Source organism: Portunus trituberculatus, chromosome 9 (assembly GCF_017591435.1).
Source record: "Portunus trituberculatus isolate SZX2019 chromosome 9, ASM1759143v1, whole genome shotgun sequence".
Taxonomy (NCBI): Eukaryota; Metazoa; Arthropoda; class Malacostraca; order Decapoda; family Portunidae; genus Portunus; species Portunus trituberculatus.
In genome coordinates, this window is record NC_059263.1 from 12808915 (window position 1) to 12824542 (window position 15628).

Sequence of the window (15628 nt, forward strand, 5' to 3'; positions counted from 1 at the left end):
CCCATCTTCAGGTACAAAAGGGGGCTGTAAAACCACACGTAAAACGTTAAAAAATGACCAGACGCAGTGGACCTACTACTTGTTTCTCCAACAGGTAAGTGGGGAGGGCGACTGGCTTACCAGTATTAATAGGCTCCTACTCACTAAATGGCAAAATCTAATTGGTTCAATAAGAATTTCCTTTCCAATACAAAATATAGTACAAAATTCTAATCTGTCATAGCTAATGCACAAAAAAGGTATGATGTACAACAGTTAGTGTATTACAGAAATATTTTAGTCTGAACGAAATACTCAATGCTAATTGGTTGAAACAAAGTACACGTATACGAACCTCCGACTCCTTACTATTTTATAATGACCCTATCTCACCTAGTTCGAAACCATTAAGAGAAAATTAATAATTTGGTGGCTATTTCTGTACCATTTAACTCTGGCTTCTCTTTTACAATAAATAAAGATTCCGCTATCCTAAGGTCTGAGTTACAATATGCCCTATACTTTATTTTGAAGTCCTGATCAGTAAAAACATGATTACATTGTAATGCGTGTTCTCTTATATTTGAGAAACTAGGCTCAGTGATGTCGAGCATTTGTTCTATACGATACTCCCAAGTGCTCAGAAATTCGAATTTTAAGGTTCCGACAGGTGGAACCAATATACCATGACATACAGTCCGGACATCTAAAACAATATACAATTTTTGAGCACAAAGTAGTAGGCATAGCATCTTTAGATTTAAATAGAGAACCTATGGTATTTTTATTAACAAAAATAAATCTAAAATCAACACTCGGAACATGTTTTTTGAGTAAATGAGACATTGTATTGCGTAAATGGTAACTAAATTGTCCTGAGAAGGGTAATGTAATGTATCTAACTTCTTTGGTTTTAGACTTTGGTAATAGACTAACTGTTGTACATCATACCTTTAAATTTTTCTCTTTTTGTGCATTAGCTATGACAGATTAGAATTTTGTACTATATTTTGTATTGGATAGGAAATTCTTATTGAACCAATTAGATTTTGCCATTTAGTGAGTAGGAGCCTATAAATACTGGTAAGCCAGTCGCCCTCCCCACTTAACTGTTGGAGGAACAAGTAGTAGGACCACTGCATCTGGTCATTTTTTAACGTTTTACGTGTGGTTTTACAGCCCCTTTTGTACTTGAAGATGGGATATGTACTTTCCTGAAACATTGTGAAGTGGATATAATGAAGATAACCGTTCTTTTGTGGGTCTTCTCTCTCCTGTATCGTATATATTTATATATATATATATATATATATATATATATATATATATATATATATATATATATATATATATATATTACACCGTTTGTGAAATTGCCCATTTCATGAAATGGGCAAACCCAATTCATGAAATGAACCTAACCTAACCTAACCTAACCTAACTACCCTAACCCAATTCATGAAATGTGCAATGGAGTGGCCATTTCATGAAATGGTTAGGTTAGTTAGGTTAGGTTAGGTTCATTTCATGAATTGGGTTTGCCCATTTCATGAAATGGGCAATTTACAATATGTATATATATATATATATATATATATATATATATATATATATATATATATATATATATATATATATATATATATATATATATATATATATATATATATATATATATATATATATATATATATATATATATATATATATATATATATATATATATATATATATATATATATATATATATATATATATATATATATATATATATATATATATATATATATATATATATATATATATATATATATATATATATATATATATATATATATATATATATATATATATATATATATATATATATATATATATATATATATATATATATATATATATATATATATATATATATATATATATATATATATATATATATATATATATATATATATATATATATATATATATATATATATATATATATATATATATATATATATATATATATATATATATATATATATATATATATATATATATATATATATATATATATATATATATATATATATATATATATATATATATATATATATATATATATATATATATATATATATATATATATATATATATATATATATATATATATATATATATATATATATATATATATATATATATATATATATATATATATATATATATATATATATATATATATATATATATATATATATATATATATATATATATATATATATATATATATATATATATATATATATATATATATATATATATATATATATATATATATATATATATATATATATATATATATATATATATATATATATATATATATATATATATATATATATATATATATATATATATATATATATATATATATATATATATATATATATATATATATATATATGTATGTGCTGCGACCCTCCTTCAGCTTCTTCTTCAGGGAGGGACGCCTCACAATCTTCTCGGGATTCGGGCGTGTGTGTCGGGGAGAAGGACTTTACCTGGGTGGCGCGGCGGCTGGGGTGGAGCAGTGGGCAGATCGCTCTCTCAGGCCTGGCTGTCTGCTTCTATAGCACCCACTCTCACTCAGCTCAGTCACACAGAGTGGGAGAAGGAAACACTTCTTCCTTATTTCTCTATATTACAGCAACTATACACGAGTCACCGGGAACAGGTGGCGGCGGCACACAGGACGGGCAGGGGCGGCAACAAAGTACGGGTAACACTTTGTTAGTTCGTCAGGCACTTCACTGTCTCTCTGTCTCTCGTTCACTCTCTGACTGCTCCCCAGAGTACGACTTGTTCCTTCGAGGTCTCTTGCTACACTCCTGTCCTCTGTCCTCGTCGGTGCCACACAGTGCCCCACAAACCACGCCTCCTGTGCCGTCGCACCTGCCAGGCAATGTCCTTACGAGTCTATTTCAGCTTATTAGGTAACGCTATCTACCTTAACCGCTAATTACCAATATATCCCTGATAATGCTGGCTACAAGCAATTCACACATGCATGCCTTTATTTACACGGTACCGTATGACAATTATCCCAGGGCTGGCCAGTGCCCTCACCACACACACACACACACACACACACACACACACACACACACACACACACACACACACTCTTATCTCCCCGTGACCTCCGGGGTCACATCTCCTCCGTCATGGAGGCCTAGCTCAGCGTCCCTTCCATTAAGGTGTGACAGTTTCATAAACACGAGCAACCAACACCTTGCTCACCCTTTAGCTAAAGTCTGCACATATGTACTCATATGTACTACCCATATGTACTCTCTTATGATGCTGCTCCACACTCACACAGGCACACGTACATATCTGGGAGGCTGCTGCAATACATCTTCGCAACACTGCCCCCTCCCACATAAATAGTCGTCTCGACTATTTCCCTAGTCTCGTCCTCCACATTTTACATCCTAGCTACTCAAATCTGTTTCCTCATCTAGAATATAGTCCTGCAATCTCCGTGGTGGTCGACGCTGGGGAGGTGGGCGGCGGGCGGCGGCTGGCGGTGAGTCACCCACTCATGACTCAGCTTCTTCATCCCTGCTCGTCCCTGCTCCACCGTCCTCGCTGCCCATGAGGCCGGCGTCAGGCCCCGTTACGTCTTCTGCTACTATGGCAAGGGCAGCTTCCTCCTCCTCACTGCTGCTGTCACACGGGGCTTGGCCCCAGGTGAACTTCCCCGGCCCGTGGTATCTCCACAGTCGGTCAGCATGAATTATCTTGGGCTTCCCGCGTTGTCCTCGACGAATACAGAAGGTTACCTCCGACACCTTCTCGATGACAGTGTATGGCCCCTCCCAGGGGCTCTGCAGCTTCGGTGAGAGACCTTTCCGCCGGCGGGGGTTGTAAAGTCACACCTTGTCGCCAAATGCAAACTCAGCCGCGCGACTTCCCTGGTCATAGCAGTGCCTCATGGCCTCGCCTGCCAGCTTAAGTCGTCCTCGCACCTGATGATGAGCCTCCACTAGCCGCTCCTGCAGTGCTATGGCGTAGTCCGTGGCCACAGTAGGCAGTTCTTCATCTGGAGGGCGTCCTGTTGTCAAGTCCACCGGCAGGCGAAGCTCCCGGCCCATCATAAGCCGGGCCGGCGTGTAGGTGGTGGCCTCGTGCGCGGCAGACCTGTATGCCATGAGCAGAGCGGGAAGCTTCCGGTCCCACTCTGTCTGTCCCTCTGTACAGTATTTGGCCAGTTCCTGAGCCAGTGTCCTGTTGAAGCGCTCCACCATCCCGTCAGACTGCGGCCTCAGTGGTGTTGTCCTCGTCTTCCGCAGGCCCATTAGCTGGCAACACTCGCCGAATACCTCCGACTCAAACTCGCGGCCTTGATCGGAATGCAGCTCTCCAGGCACACCAAACCTGGTGAAGAACTGCTCCACCAGTACCTCTGCTACAGTCACTGCTTCATGGTTCGGCAGTGCGTACGCCTCGGGCCATTTCGTGAAGTAGTCCATGGCAACACAGATGTAACGATTGCCAGCTGCAGTCGCGGGTAGCGGCCCCACGATGTCTACTGCTACTCGCTCCATCGGGGCTCCCACCTGATACAGCTGTAGCGGCGCTCTACCCTTCCGTGCTGGTCCCTTCTTGGCGTTACAGGTGTCGCACACTCGGCACCATTCTTGTACATCCTTGCGCATCCCCAGCCAGTAGAACCGCTGTCGTAGACGACTGAGTGTCTTCTTCACTCCTAGATGCCCACTGGCGACGCCCTCATGCATCTCCCGCATCAGGCTAGCTCTCATATCACGAGGAATGACTGTCTGCCAGTACATCATCCCTCCGTCAGGTGTCAGCCACTTCTTCACCAGTACTCCTCTACTCAATTTCAGCGTGTCCCACTGCCTCCAGTAGAATCTCGTAGCTGGGCTCAGGGCTGCCACTTCTTGCTCGCCAGGGCGACCTTGACCTTCCTCCAGCCACTTTACTACTGGGTGGAGATCCGGGTCCTTCCTCTGCGCCTCCTGCAGAAGCGTGTCTCCGTCACCCTCCGCGCCATGGACTCGTGTCAGCCTGCAGACTTCTTCTGGCTCCTTCCTGCTGCAATGGTGACACTCAGGCTCACATGGACGTCTGCTGAGGCTGTCAGCGTTCTTGTGGACTCTCCCAGGGCGATGCTCGACGCAGTAATCGTACTGCTCCAGCCTGCCGATCCACGTCGCCAACTGCCCCTCAGGATTCTTCATCGTCTTCAACCACCGCAGGGCTGCGTGGTCCGTCCTCACAGTAAACTTTGCCCCATACAGGTACGGGTGAAAGTTTTCTAGACTCTTCACCACCGCCAAAAGTTCCTTCCGCGTGACACAGTAATTTTTCTCCACGTGACTGAACTTGTTACTGTAGTACGCCACCACATGTTCGCGTCTGTCCTTCAGCTGCAACAGCACCGCTCCCACGCTCTCAGCACTAGCGTCACAATCCACGATGTACGGGCAAGCAGGTATGGCAGCACAGGAGCGTTCACCAGTGCCTCCTTCAGCCGCTCAAAGGCTGTCTGACACCCAGCATCCCAGCAAAATCGCGCCCCTTTTCTTGTCAGGTGGTGCAGGGGCGCCGCTATGCTGGTGAAGTCCTTCATGAACCTACGATAGTACGTGCACAGGCCCACGAAGCTCCTCACTTTGCCCACATTGGTCGGGACAGGCTACTCTGCCACAGCTCGCACCTTCAGTGGATCGGTGCGCACCCGTCCTCGCTGACGACATGCCCGAGGAAGGGCACCTCCTGCTAGAACAACAGACACTTCTTCGGGCTAAGCTTCAGATTAGCTCTCCTCAACCGCAGAAGGACGTCCTCCAGCCTCTGCAGCTCCTCCTCGAAGGTGCGTCCGAAAACAACCACATCGTCCAGGTAGACGAGGGCAGTCTTCCACTGCAGGCCCTCCAGTACCCGCTCCATCAGCCTTTCAAAGGTCGCTGGTGCATTGCATAATCCGAAGGGCATGACGCGGAACTGCCATAGTCCCTGCCCAAAGGAGAATGCTGTCTTCTCTTTATCCTCGTCCGCCACCTCCACCTGATGATAGCCAGACTTCAGATCCAGAGTGGAGAACCAGCGGGCACCTGTCAGTGCATCCAGCGTGTCGTCAATCCTGGGTAGTGGATAGGAATCCTTCACCGTGACGTCGTTCAGGGCTCTGTAGTCTACACAGAGACGCGTCGACCCATCTTTCTTCTTCACCAAAACTACTGCAGAAGACCACGGGCTGTTCGATTTCTCGATCACACCTTGCGCCTGTAAGCCTCTCACCGCTTTCTCCATCTCCTGACGTCGAGCGGGAGGTATTCTTCGTGGTGCGTGCTTGATTGGGTGGCTGCCACTGGTATCGATGCGATGTTGAACCAGATTCGTGCAGCCCAGGTCCGTGTCTCCTTCGAGAAGACATCAGCGTACACGCACAGCATCCTCCGCAACTGTACTGCTTGCTCAGTGCTCAGACGCTCCATACTCTTCTGCAGCATCTCCCGTAGGTGCTCCGGCACACGTCTTCCGTCACCGTCCCTTTCAGCAGGCTGTATCGCGCTCCTCGCTGTCCGCCCGCTGGTGGCGGCCGGGTGCGCCGCGCTCCTCACCGCCCGCCCGCTGGTGGCGGCCGGTGTTGCCACGCTCCCCGCTGCCCGCCCGGCTGGCAGCCGCTGCACCTCACCTGCTGGCTCCACTTGATCACCGCGCCCGCTCACCTCCCGGCGCCGTTGTTGCTCGCCCTTGTCCTGCTCCCTGAGGCCAGGCCAGCAGACCGGGCGCTTGCTACCTGAGGGCAGGCGTCCTCGGGAGTAAGGGCACTTCCGTATCATGTACCCTCAGCGTTCCTTTCCCGAAGTCGATACAAGCCCGGCCCTTCGTCAGGTAGTCGATACCCAGGAGGCAGGGTTCCTCCAGGTCAGCCACGTACACAGGTAGCTGCATCTCCTCGCCTCCCACCTCTATCCGCGCCTCCACTGGTCCCCGCATCGCGCTGCAGTGCCCCGTCACTCCACACATCTTCTGTGGGGCAAGGGGAGGTTCCTTGCTGCGATGACGCCCTTCCTGACGAGCGTCCTGTCCGCCCCAGTATCCACGGTAAGGCAACACGGTCGTCCATCGATCACGCCTTCAACCTGGGAGGTGAGGGCGGCAGCAGCTGCAGCGGCGACAGAGCGGCGGCCAGTTAGCGGGAGTGGGGCCTGGGTGATGACGGCTGGTGTGCGGCCCGCTCCCCAGCCAGGCGGTGTTTCCGCCCGTGTTCTCCTGCCCGCCTGCGTCTTCTGGGGCAGGACCGAGAGGTGGCCCAGTTGGCCACAACCCCAGCAGCAGGGCTGGTACACGTACTGCCCCACCTGCTCGGCGGAATGAGACCGAGCGGGGCTGGGGACCGGCGACAATCTTGCTTCCTATGTCCCGTCTCCTTACAGTTCCAACATGCCCCTCTGAACGGCCTTGCTCTGCTTCTCCTGGCCCGTCCTTCGCCCGGCTCCGTCGGTAGCGTTGGTTTCTTTCGAGTCTGTCCTGGACCTCCCGGCGCTAGTCTTAACGAAGGACTCGAACTCCAGTGCCCGGGCAAGGGCCTCTTGCAGATTTGCAACATGCGCCTGCTTCACGTAAATCTGCGATTGCGCGTCCTCCAGCGCATCAATGAACTGATCCTCATCAGCAGCGTTGCAGTTTCTTCTGATGCCCGTGGGTACGCCTTCCGCATCAGATGCTCCAAATCTTGTGCCAGCTGTTGTAACGTTTCTCCGCGTCCTCGGACTCGGGCCCGGAACCTCGCCCGATACACCTCTGCCTGGTACTGGTGTCCGTAGCGCCTCTCCAAGACGCCCACTACGTCGGTGTAGGACTCCTGTTGTGCAGGTGTTAACTGACTTAACACCTCCACGGCTGGCCCCTTCAAACTTGTCACAAGATTCAGGGCGCGCTCCTCTTGACTCCAGCCTTGCGCTCGAGCCACGACTTCGAATTGGGCCAGGTAAGCCTCCAGCGACACCCTTCCGTCGAACTCCTGTGGTCTAGGCCGCCTGGGGGCGCAGAGGGGCGGCCGCTGGCTGGGAGGAAGCTCGAGGCGGGAGGCGGCAGGGGAGAGCGAGCTTTCCGTTGGTGGGCGGGAGGCAGTCTTGGGTGGGGCGGCTGCGGGAAGGGCTAGCGGAGGGCAGGGTGGGAGACAGTCCGAGGAGTTTTCCGTCTCGTCGCCCTCAGACTCCTCGTCGGTCTCACCCGCCAGCCGGACGCCAGCCCAGAGCAGACGGGATGAGCGCTGTGCGACTGAGCACTCATTCTTCTCACTGGGCCTGCCGTCGCTCGCATGGCATCTGCCATCGCCCCAACTCCTCCTTCATCTCCTTCTTCAGCGTCGCACATTGGAGTTCGTTTTCGTGCCTGACGGTAATCAATCCCTGCCCGACGGTAGTCACTTCGTGCCTGACGGTAGTCAATTCCTGCTGGATCGCCACCAACATACACATGAGTTCAGCCATTGAAGGCGGCTCCTCGCCCACAACTTCCTTCTTCACGATCTGCTCGCCGTCAGCCATTGTACCTCCGTCAGGTAGTACCTTGCCTTCCGCCACAACACACAAGACGCCCTTAGGATCCCACTCCTGACACCAAGTGCTGCGACCCTCCTTCAGCTTCTTCTTCAGGGAGGGGACGCCTCACAATCTTCTCGGGATTCGGGCGTGTGTGTCGGGAGAAGGACTTTACCTGGGTGGCGCGGCGCGGCTGGGGTGGAGCGGCGGGCAGATCGCTCTCTCAGGCCTGGCTGTCTGCTTCTATAGCACCCACTCTCACTCAGCTCAGTCACACAGAGTGGGAGAAGGAAACACTTCTTCCTTATTTCTCTATATTACAGCAACTATACACGAGTCACCGGGAACAGGTGGCGGCGGCACACAGGACGGGGCAGGGGGCGGCAACAAAGTACGGGTAACACTTTGTTAGTTCGTCAGGCACTTCACTGTCTCTCTGTCTCTCGTTCACTCTCTGACTGCTCCCCAGAGTACGACTTGTTCCTTCGAGGTCTCTTGCTACACTCCTGTCCTCTGTCCTCGTCGGTGCCACACAGTGCCCCACAAACCACGCCTCCTGTGCCGTCGCACCTGCCAGGCAATGTCCTTACGAGTCTATTTCAGCTTATTAGGTAACGCTATCTACCTTAACCGCTAATTACCAATATATCCCTGATAATGCTGGCTACAAGCAATTCACACATGCATGCCTTTATTTACACGGTACCGTATGACAATTATCCCAGGGCTAGCCAGTGCCCTCACCCACACACACACACACACACACACACACACACACACACTCTTATCTCCCCATGACCTCCGGGGTCACACCTCCTCCGTCATAGAGGCCTAGCTCAGCGTCCCTTCCATAAGGTGTGACAGTTTCATAAACACGAGCAACCAACACCTCGCTCACCCTTTAGCTAAAGTCTGCACATATGTACTCATATGTACTACCCATATGTACTCTCTTATGACGCTGCTCCACACTCACACAGGCACACGTACATATCTGGGAGGATACCTTTGCAACATATTATATATATATATATATATATATATATATATATATATATATATATATATATATATATATACACTCAACCCTCGATTTGCCGGACCTCCATTTGCCGGATTTCGGATTTGCCGGACAAGAGTCTGTGGGAAAAAAAAAAAAAAAAAAAAGTCCGGGACAAGTCGATTTCAAACTACCGCGCCAGACAAAGTTCGCAAATCGGGCACTATAGATGGCAGCGCGGGCGGACATACACGTCTAGTACTGGACTGTAAACAAGTCTGCCGCGTCACACGAGTGTTGTGCTTACGTGTCGGCGGCATTGGCATGTGTTACGGCCCCACGTGGTGAGATGATGATGATGATGATGGTCGTCGGAGGTTTTGCCTTTGCCTCGGCACCTCCTGTTACTTCTATTCTTCCTGATCCTGCCTTTCTTTTATTTTTCTTTCTCTTGTCTTCCACATCTGGTGCAAAGTCTCTTTCTTCTCCTCAGTTTTGTTTTTCTGAACAAAAAACGTCTGATTTATTTTCCAACTTCCTGGTACAGCTGGTGCAGGTGCCAAAATGCCGTTAAAGACAACACTATGTTCCCACCGGAAATTTTGCCGTTAAACACGGGATTCCGGTAAATCGCGTGCCGTTAAAGCGGGGTTCAACCTGTATAGGGTAAAGTTCGGCAAGGGGGTAGACCCCCGGACATTTTCCATTGCCGGACATTTGCCATTCCCGGACAAGCCTTCCCCTTTTAGTCCGGCAAATCGAGGGTTGAGTGTATATATATATATATATATATATATATATATATATATATATATATATATATATATATATATATATATATATATATATATATATATATATATATATATATATATATATATATATATATATATATATATATATATATATATATATATATATATATATATATATATATATATATATATATATATCTATATCTATATATATATATATATATATATATATATATATATATATATATATATATATATATATATATATATATATATATATATATATATATATATATATATATATATATATATATATATATCTATCTATCTATCATCTATCTATCTATCTATCTATCTATCTATCTATCTATCTATCTATCTATCTATCTATCTATCTATCTATCTATCTATCTATCTATCTATCTAGCTAGCTAGCTAGCTAATAGCTAGCTAGCTAGCTAGCTAGCTATCTATCTATCTATCATCTATCTATCATCTATCTATCTATCTATCTATCTATCTATCTATCTATCTATCTATATATATATATATATATATATATATATATATATATATATATATATATATATATATATATATATATATATATATATATATATATATATATATATATATATATATATATATATATATATATATATATATATATATATATATATATATATATATATATATATATATATATATATATATATATATATATATATATATATATATATATATATATATATATATTTTTTTTTTTTTCTAACCCATGTGGTATGTTGGGGACCAGCCCAGAACGCATCCCCCTATTTCCATTATTTTCTATGAGAAAATTACTTCTGCTTAACGAATTTTCACTCTACGAACAGCTTTGACAACCTCTATTACTGTATATACATATATATATATATATATATATATATATATATATATATATATATATATATATATATATATATACATACATACATACAGTGGAACCTTTAGCAGTGTACAGTTTAGTTCGGTAATCTTGTTCATTTTATGTGATTTTCACATTATGTGATCCCTTGAGGAACGTGTCCCTCACACAAATCAAGAACTCCCTATACAGTGTTCATGAGGTCCTGAACCTTGGGTGTCAATATTCCACTGACGTTTAGATTGATATTCCTTGTATATTCATGCAAATTACGATAATGCCTCTGTTGTCGGATGGATATGAGAAAGTCCAATTTAGTAGTAAGGTCCCGAGAGCCAGGGCACCGTGTGTTGAGGTGTTGGCCAATCACAGTGCTTAGCACATATCATCAAGTTCCAGGCAGCCAAAGAGAGCACCTGAGACATAATGTTTAGCCAATGAGCTTCAGTTGGTTCATTTGTTCTCATATGCAAAAGTATGTCAGCTCTCCCTCACACTATTTTCAGTGCTTTTTTATGTGTATTATTCACATTATCACACAATGAGCTAGTCTAGGACTAACACAGATGTTTTCAGCTGCATTTGAAAAAAATCACCAGAATATCTTTATCAGTTGAAAAGCTATAGCATTTTGAAGGTCAGCATGCTTTAACTACATTTTTCTCATTTTCTAAAAAGTGTCTCTTGAGACCCTATTCCAATCAGTCTCTAGTACTTACTTAAGGTTTTTGCTATTGCAGCATTTGCAATTCTATTGACTCCTTCTTATTAGTGTTGTATATGAAAGTAAGGCAGTTGATGAGAGTGAAGAGAAAAAGACAGAGAAAATGAGCCAATAATGTATGTACATAGGTTGTGCACTGATTGCTACAGGCACAAAGTGTATGGATTGGTATTACACACAGCTTATTCAGCTCCCTGTCACAATGCCACACTTGCAAGGTCATGACACACTACTGTCACACCACCTTATAAGAGAAGCATGATGATGCCACAACACCTCACTACCACAGGAGCAACACAGCACTGTGCCATCACACAAAATTCACACACTGTCTGGATTTTACAGGTACACTGACTGACAAAATGACCTAGGCGAGGTGGTGGGATAACTTAATTATTAAATCCAGGAGTTTTCACAGCTTCTACATCTTTCTTTGCAACATAAGTGTTCAGAGTCTGCAGGGAATATTGGTACACTTGATAATGTTAGTGGAAGTATATAGCTTCATAGTGTCTTTCAATTCTCTAATAATATCACAAGATTGTTTTTAAAATTTACTAGAAACACTTAAACATTTTATCTTAGTTCATAGTATAGTACGAGTACAAACAGACAACTACTGTATACAGGCATGTAGGATAAATTCCACATCTATAAAAATTGCAATACCTTGTCATTCTTCACTCACCAACAAAGATCTCCATGATAATTGTGTGGGTAACCGCTGGCTGCTGATTGTGTGAACGTGAAAATCAGCTATTTGAAATCTCTTGCTTTGCCTTCCAGACAGCAGCTGAGGTGGCACAACAGGCAATTGATGCAGATGTGCATGTGGTTGGAGCGTCTTCCCTCGCTGCTGGTAAGAGAGAGAGAGAGAGAGAGAGAGAGAGCTGTGCATGCCAGTCTTCATTTTGGTTTCCTCTTATTTTCAAGACTGGTCTCTGTCAAAATTATTTCTCTTCTTAAGACATGTTCACCTGCCTTCTCAAGAATCTTCCATATTGATTTCTTCCAATTTCAAAATTCCTCACTTTTAGACTAAAGGGTGTCCAGTGGTGGTGCAAATGAGACTCCTTTGTTGAGGTGACAAGACAACTGCTCATTTTGCCCACTCTTCTAAAGCTTGTGGTGCTTGAACATGTTCATTCCTATTCCATACCTTTTTTTTTTTTTTTTTTAAGATAAATGTGTACCTTCCAACACATTGATCTGACAAGTGTTCTACCTAACAGGCCACTGAGATACAGGGACATAAACAAAGGTAGCAAAGAATAAACAGAAAACAAGGTAAACCACAGTTGCTGTGACAAAATGTGTGTATTTACTAGTTGTTTTTACCTAGTTGTATTATACAGGGTTTGAGTGGGGCTCATAGTGTCCTGTCTCCATATCTCCATTTATCTAGTTTTTCTTTAAAGTTATGCACACTATGTGCTGCAACAATTCCATTATCCAATGCATTCCATTTTTCCACTGTTCTGTGTGGAAAACTGTATTTTTCCAACATCCTTCAGACACTGCTTCATCCTGATTTTCTTTTCATGTCCTCTTGTCCTTCCATCTTCCGCCAACAACACCAGGTCTTCTTTGTCTATCTTTTCAATATCATTTACTATCTTATACATTGTTATTAGGTCACTGCATTCTCTTCTATCTTGTAAAATTGGCAATCACATTTCCTTGAGTCGTTCTTCATATGTGAGGTCCTTTAACTCAGACACCATCTTTGTAGCAATCTTCTGTATCCTTTCCAGTTTTCTTATATCTTTTTTAGAACTCGGAGACCATACCACTGCTGCATATTCCAGCCTTGGGCGTATCATGCTTGTGATGATTTTTTTTCATCATATCTATCCATGTAATGAAATGCTACTCTTATATTAGTCAACATCTTATATGATAGTCCAAATATCTTGTGTATGTGTTTATCAGGGCTCAGATTTTCTTGTATGATCACTCCAAGATCTTTTTCCTATTTAGTTTTTGTTATTTGCTCCTCTCCCATCAGATAGTTCCATACTGGTCTTCTCTTACTCTTTTCTAGTTCCATTATGTGACATTTCTTGGCATTAAACTCCAATTTCCACTTCTTGCTATATTCATAGATCTTGTTTAAATCTTCCTGTAGCAGTAGACACAGTAGACAGTCCTCTCTGGTTTTGATAACTTTTAGCAACTTTGCATCATCAGCAAATAAATTCATATAGCTGTTTATCCCAATATGAATGTCGTTTACATAAACTTGAAACATAATGGGAGCTAACACTGACCCTTGTGGCACTCCACTAGTTACTTTACTCCAAGATGAGTATGTATCTCTGATCACAGTTCTCATTTCCCTATCCTTCAAATAATCTCTTGTCCATTCGAGCAAGGTTGCATGCAGTCCTCCTATGTTCTCTAGTTTCCAAAGAAGTCTTCTGTGAGGGACTTTATCAAATGCCTTTTTAATGTCCAGATATACTGTGTACCCATCCATCTCTGTTTTCAAGTCTTGCAATAACTGGAGTAGAAACTTAATAAGTTTGATACACATGACTGCTTTGTCCTGAACCCAAATTGTCTGTTCGATATGACTTGCTCCTCTTCTAGAAATTTACCCCATTTTTCTGTGATAATTGTTTCACATAACTTTCCTATGACTCTTGTAAGTGACACTGGTCTGTAGTTTAGTGGTTCAGTTGCCTTTCCTCCTTTAAATATTGGTACTACATTAGCTCTCTTCCACTCTAGTGGAACTTTCCCTTCATTTATTGAACTTTTAATTATTTCAGAAATTGGCTCCAGTAATTGCTCTTTGCATTCTTTTAATACCCAGCCTGATACACCATCTGGCCCCATTGCTTTTCTGACTTCCAACTTGTCCAGTAATCTTCCAATATCCTCTTTGTGCTTGTGTGTGTGTGTGTTTATTTACCTAGTTGTATTTACCTAGTTGTAGTTTTACAGGACCTTGGCTTTATGCTCGTGTGGTCCCGTCTCCATATCTACACTTATCCAATTTTTCTTTAAAACTATACACACTCGTTGCTGACACCACTTCTTCACTCCAACTGTTCCATGTCTCAACACATCTATGTGGAACTATATTTTTAACATCTCTCAGACATCTTCCCTTTTCCATCTTTTTACTATGCGATCTTGTGCTTCGGATGTCATATTCTTCTCTCACGATCAGTTTCTCATTATCCACTTGGTCCATTCCGTTGATAAATTTATAAACCTGTATCAGATCCTTTCTCTTCCTTCTCTGTTCCAGGGTTGGTAGATCCATAGCCTTTAGTCTCTCCTCATATGTCATCCCTTTAAATTCTGGAACCATTCTTGTAGCCATTTTTTGTAGTCTCTCCAACTTCCTTTTGTGTTTCTTTTTATGAGGGGTCCACACTACTCCTGCATGTTCCAATCTGGGTCTTAATATAGTACTTATCAATTTCTTCATCATTTCTTTGTCCATGTAGTGAAATGGTAATCCAATATTCCTTAGCAAATTATATGTCTCTCTGAAAATTCTATCAATATGGCGTACTGGTTGATTGTTTTCTTCCATCGTCACTCCTAAGTCCTTTTCCTTTTTTACTTTCTCCATTTCTACTCCATATCCCATCTTATAGATTCCCACGGGTGGTCTTTCACTTTTTCCCATTTCCATGACATGGCTTTTGTCTACATTGAATTCCATCTCCCTTTTTT

The 15628-nt window shown here is 43.4% G+C and overlaps 1 protein-coding gene across 1 annotated transcript in view; it reads left to right on the forward strand.

Moving 5' to 3' along the window:
- LOC123501425 (methylmalonyl-CoA mutase, mitochondrial-like) overlaps window positions 1-15628 on the forward strand; it is a 123513-nt gene that overhangs the window by 94986 nt on the left and 12899 nt on the right. The window contains exon 15 of the mRNA XM_045250253.1: window positions 12722-12794. Coding sequence (XP_045106188.1) covers window positions 12722-12794 — 73 coding nt within the window. The remainder of the gene's footprint in view (window positions 1-12721; window positions 12795-15628) is intronic.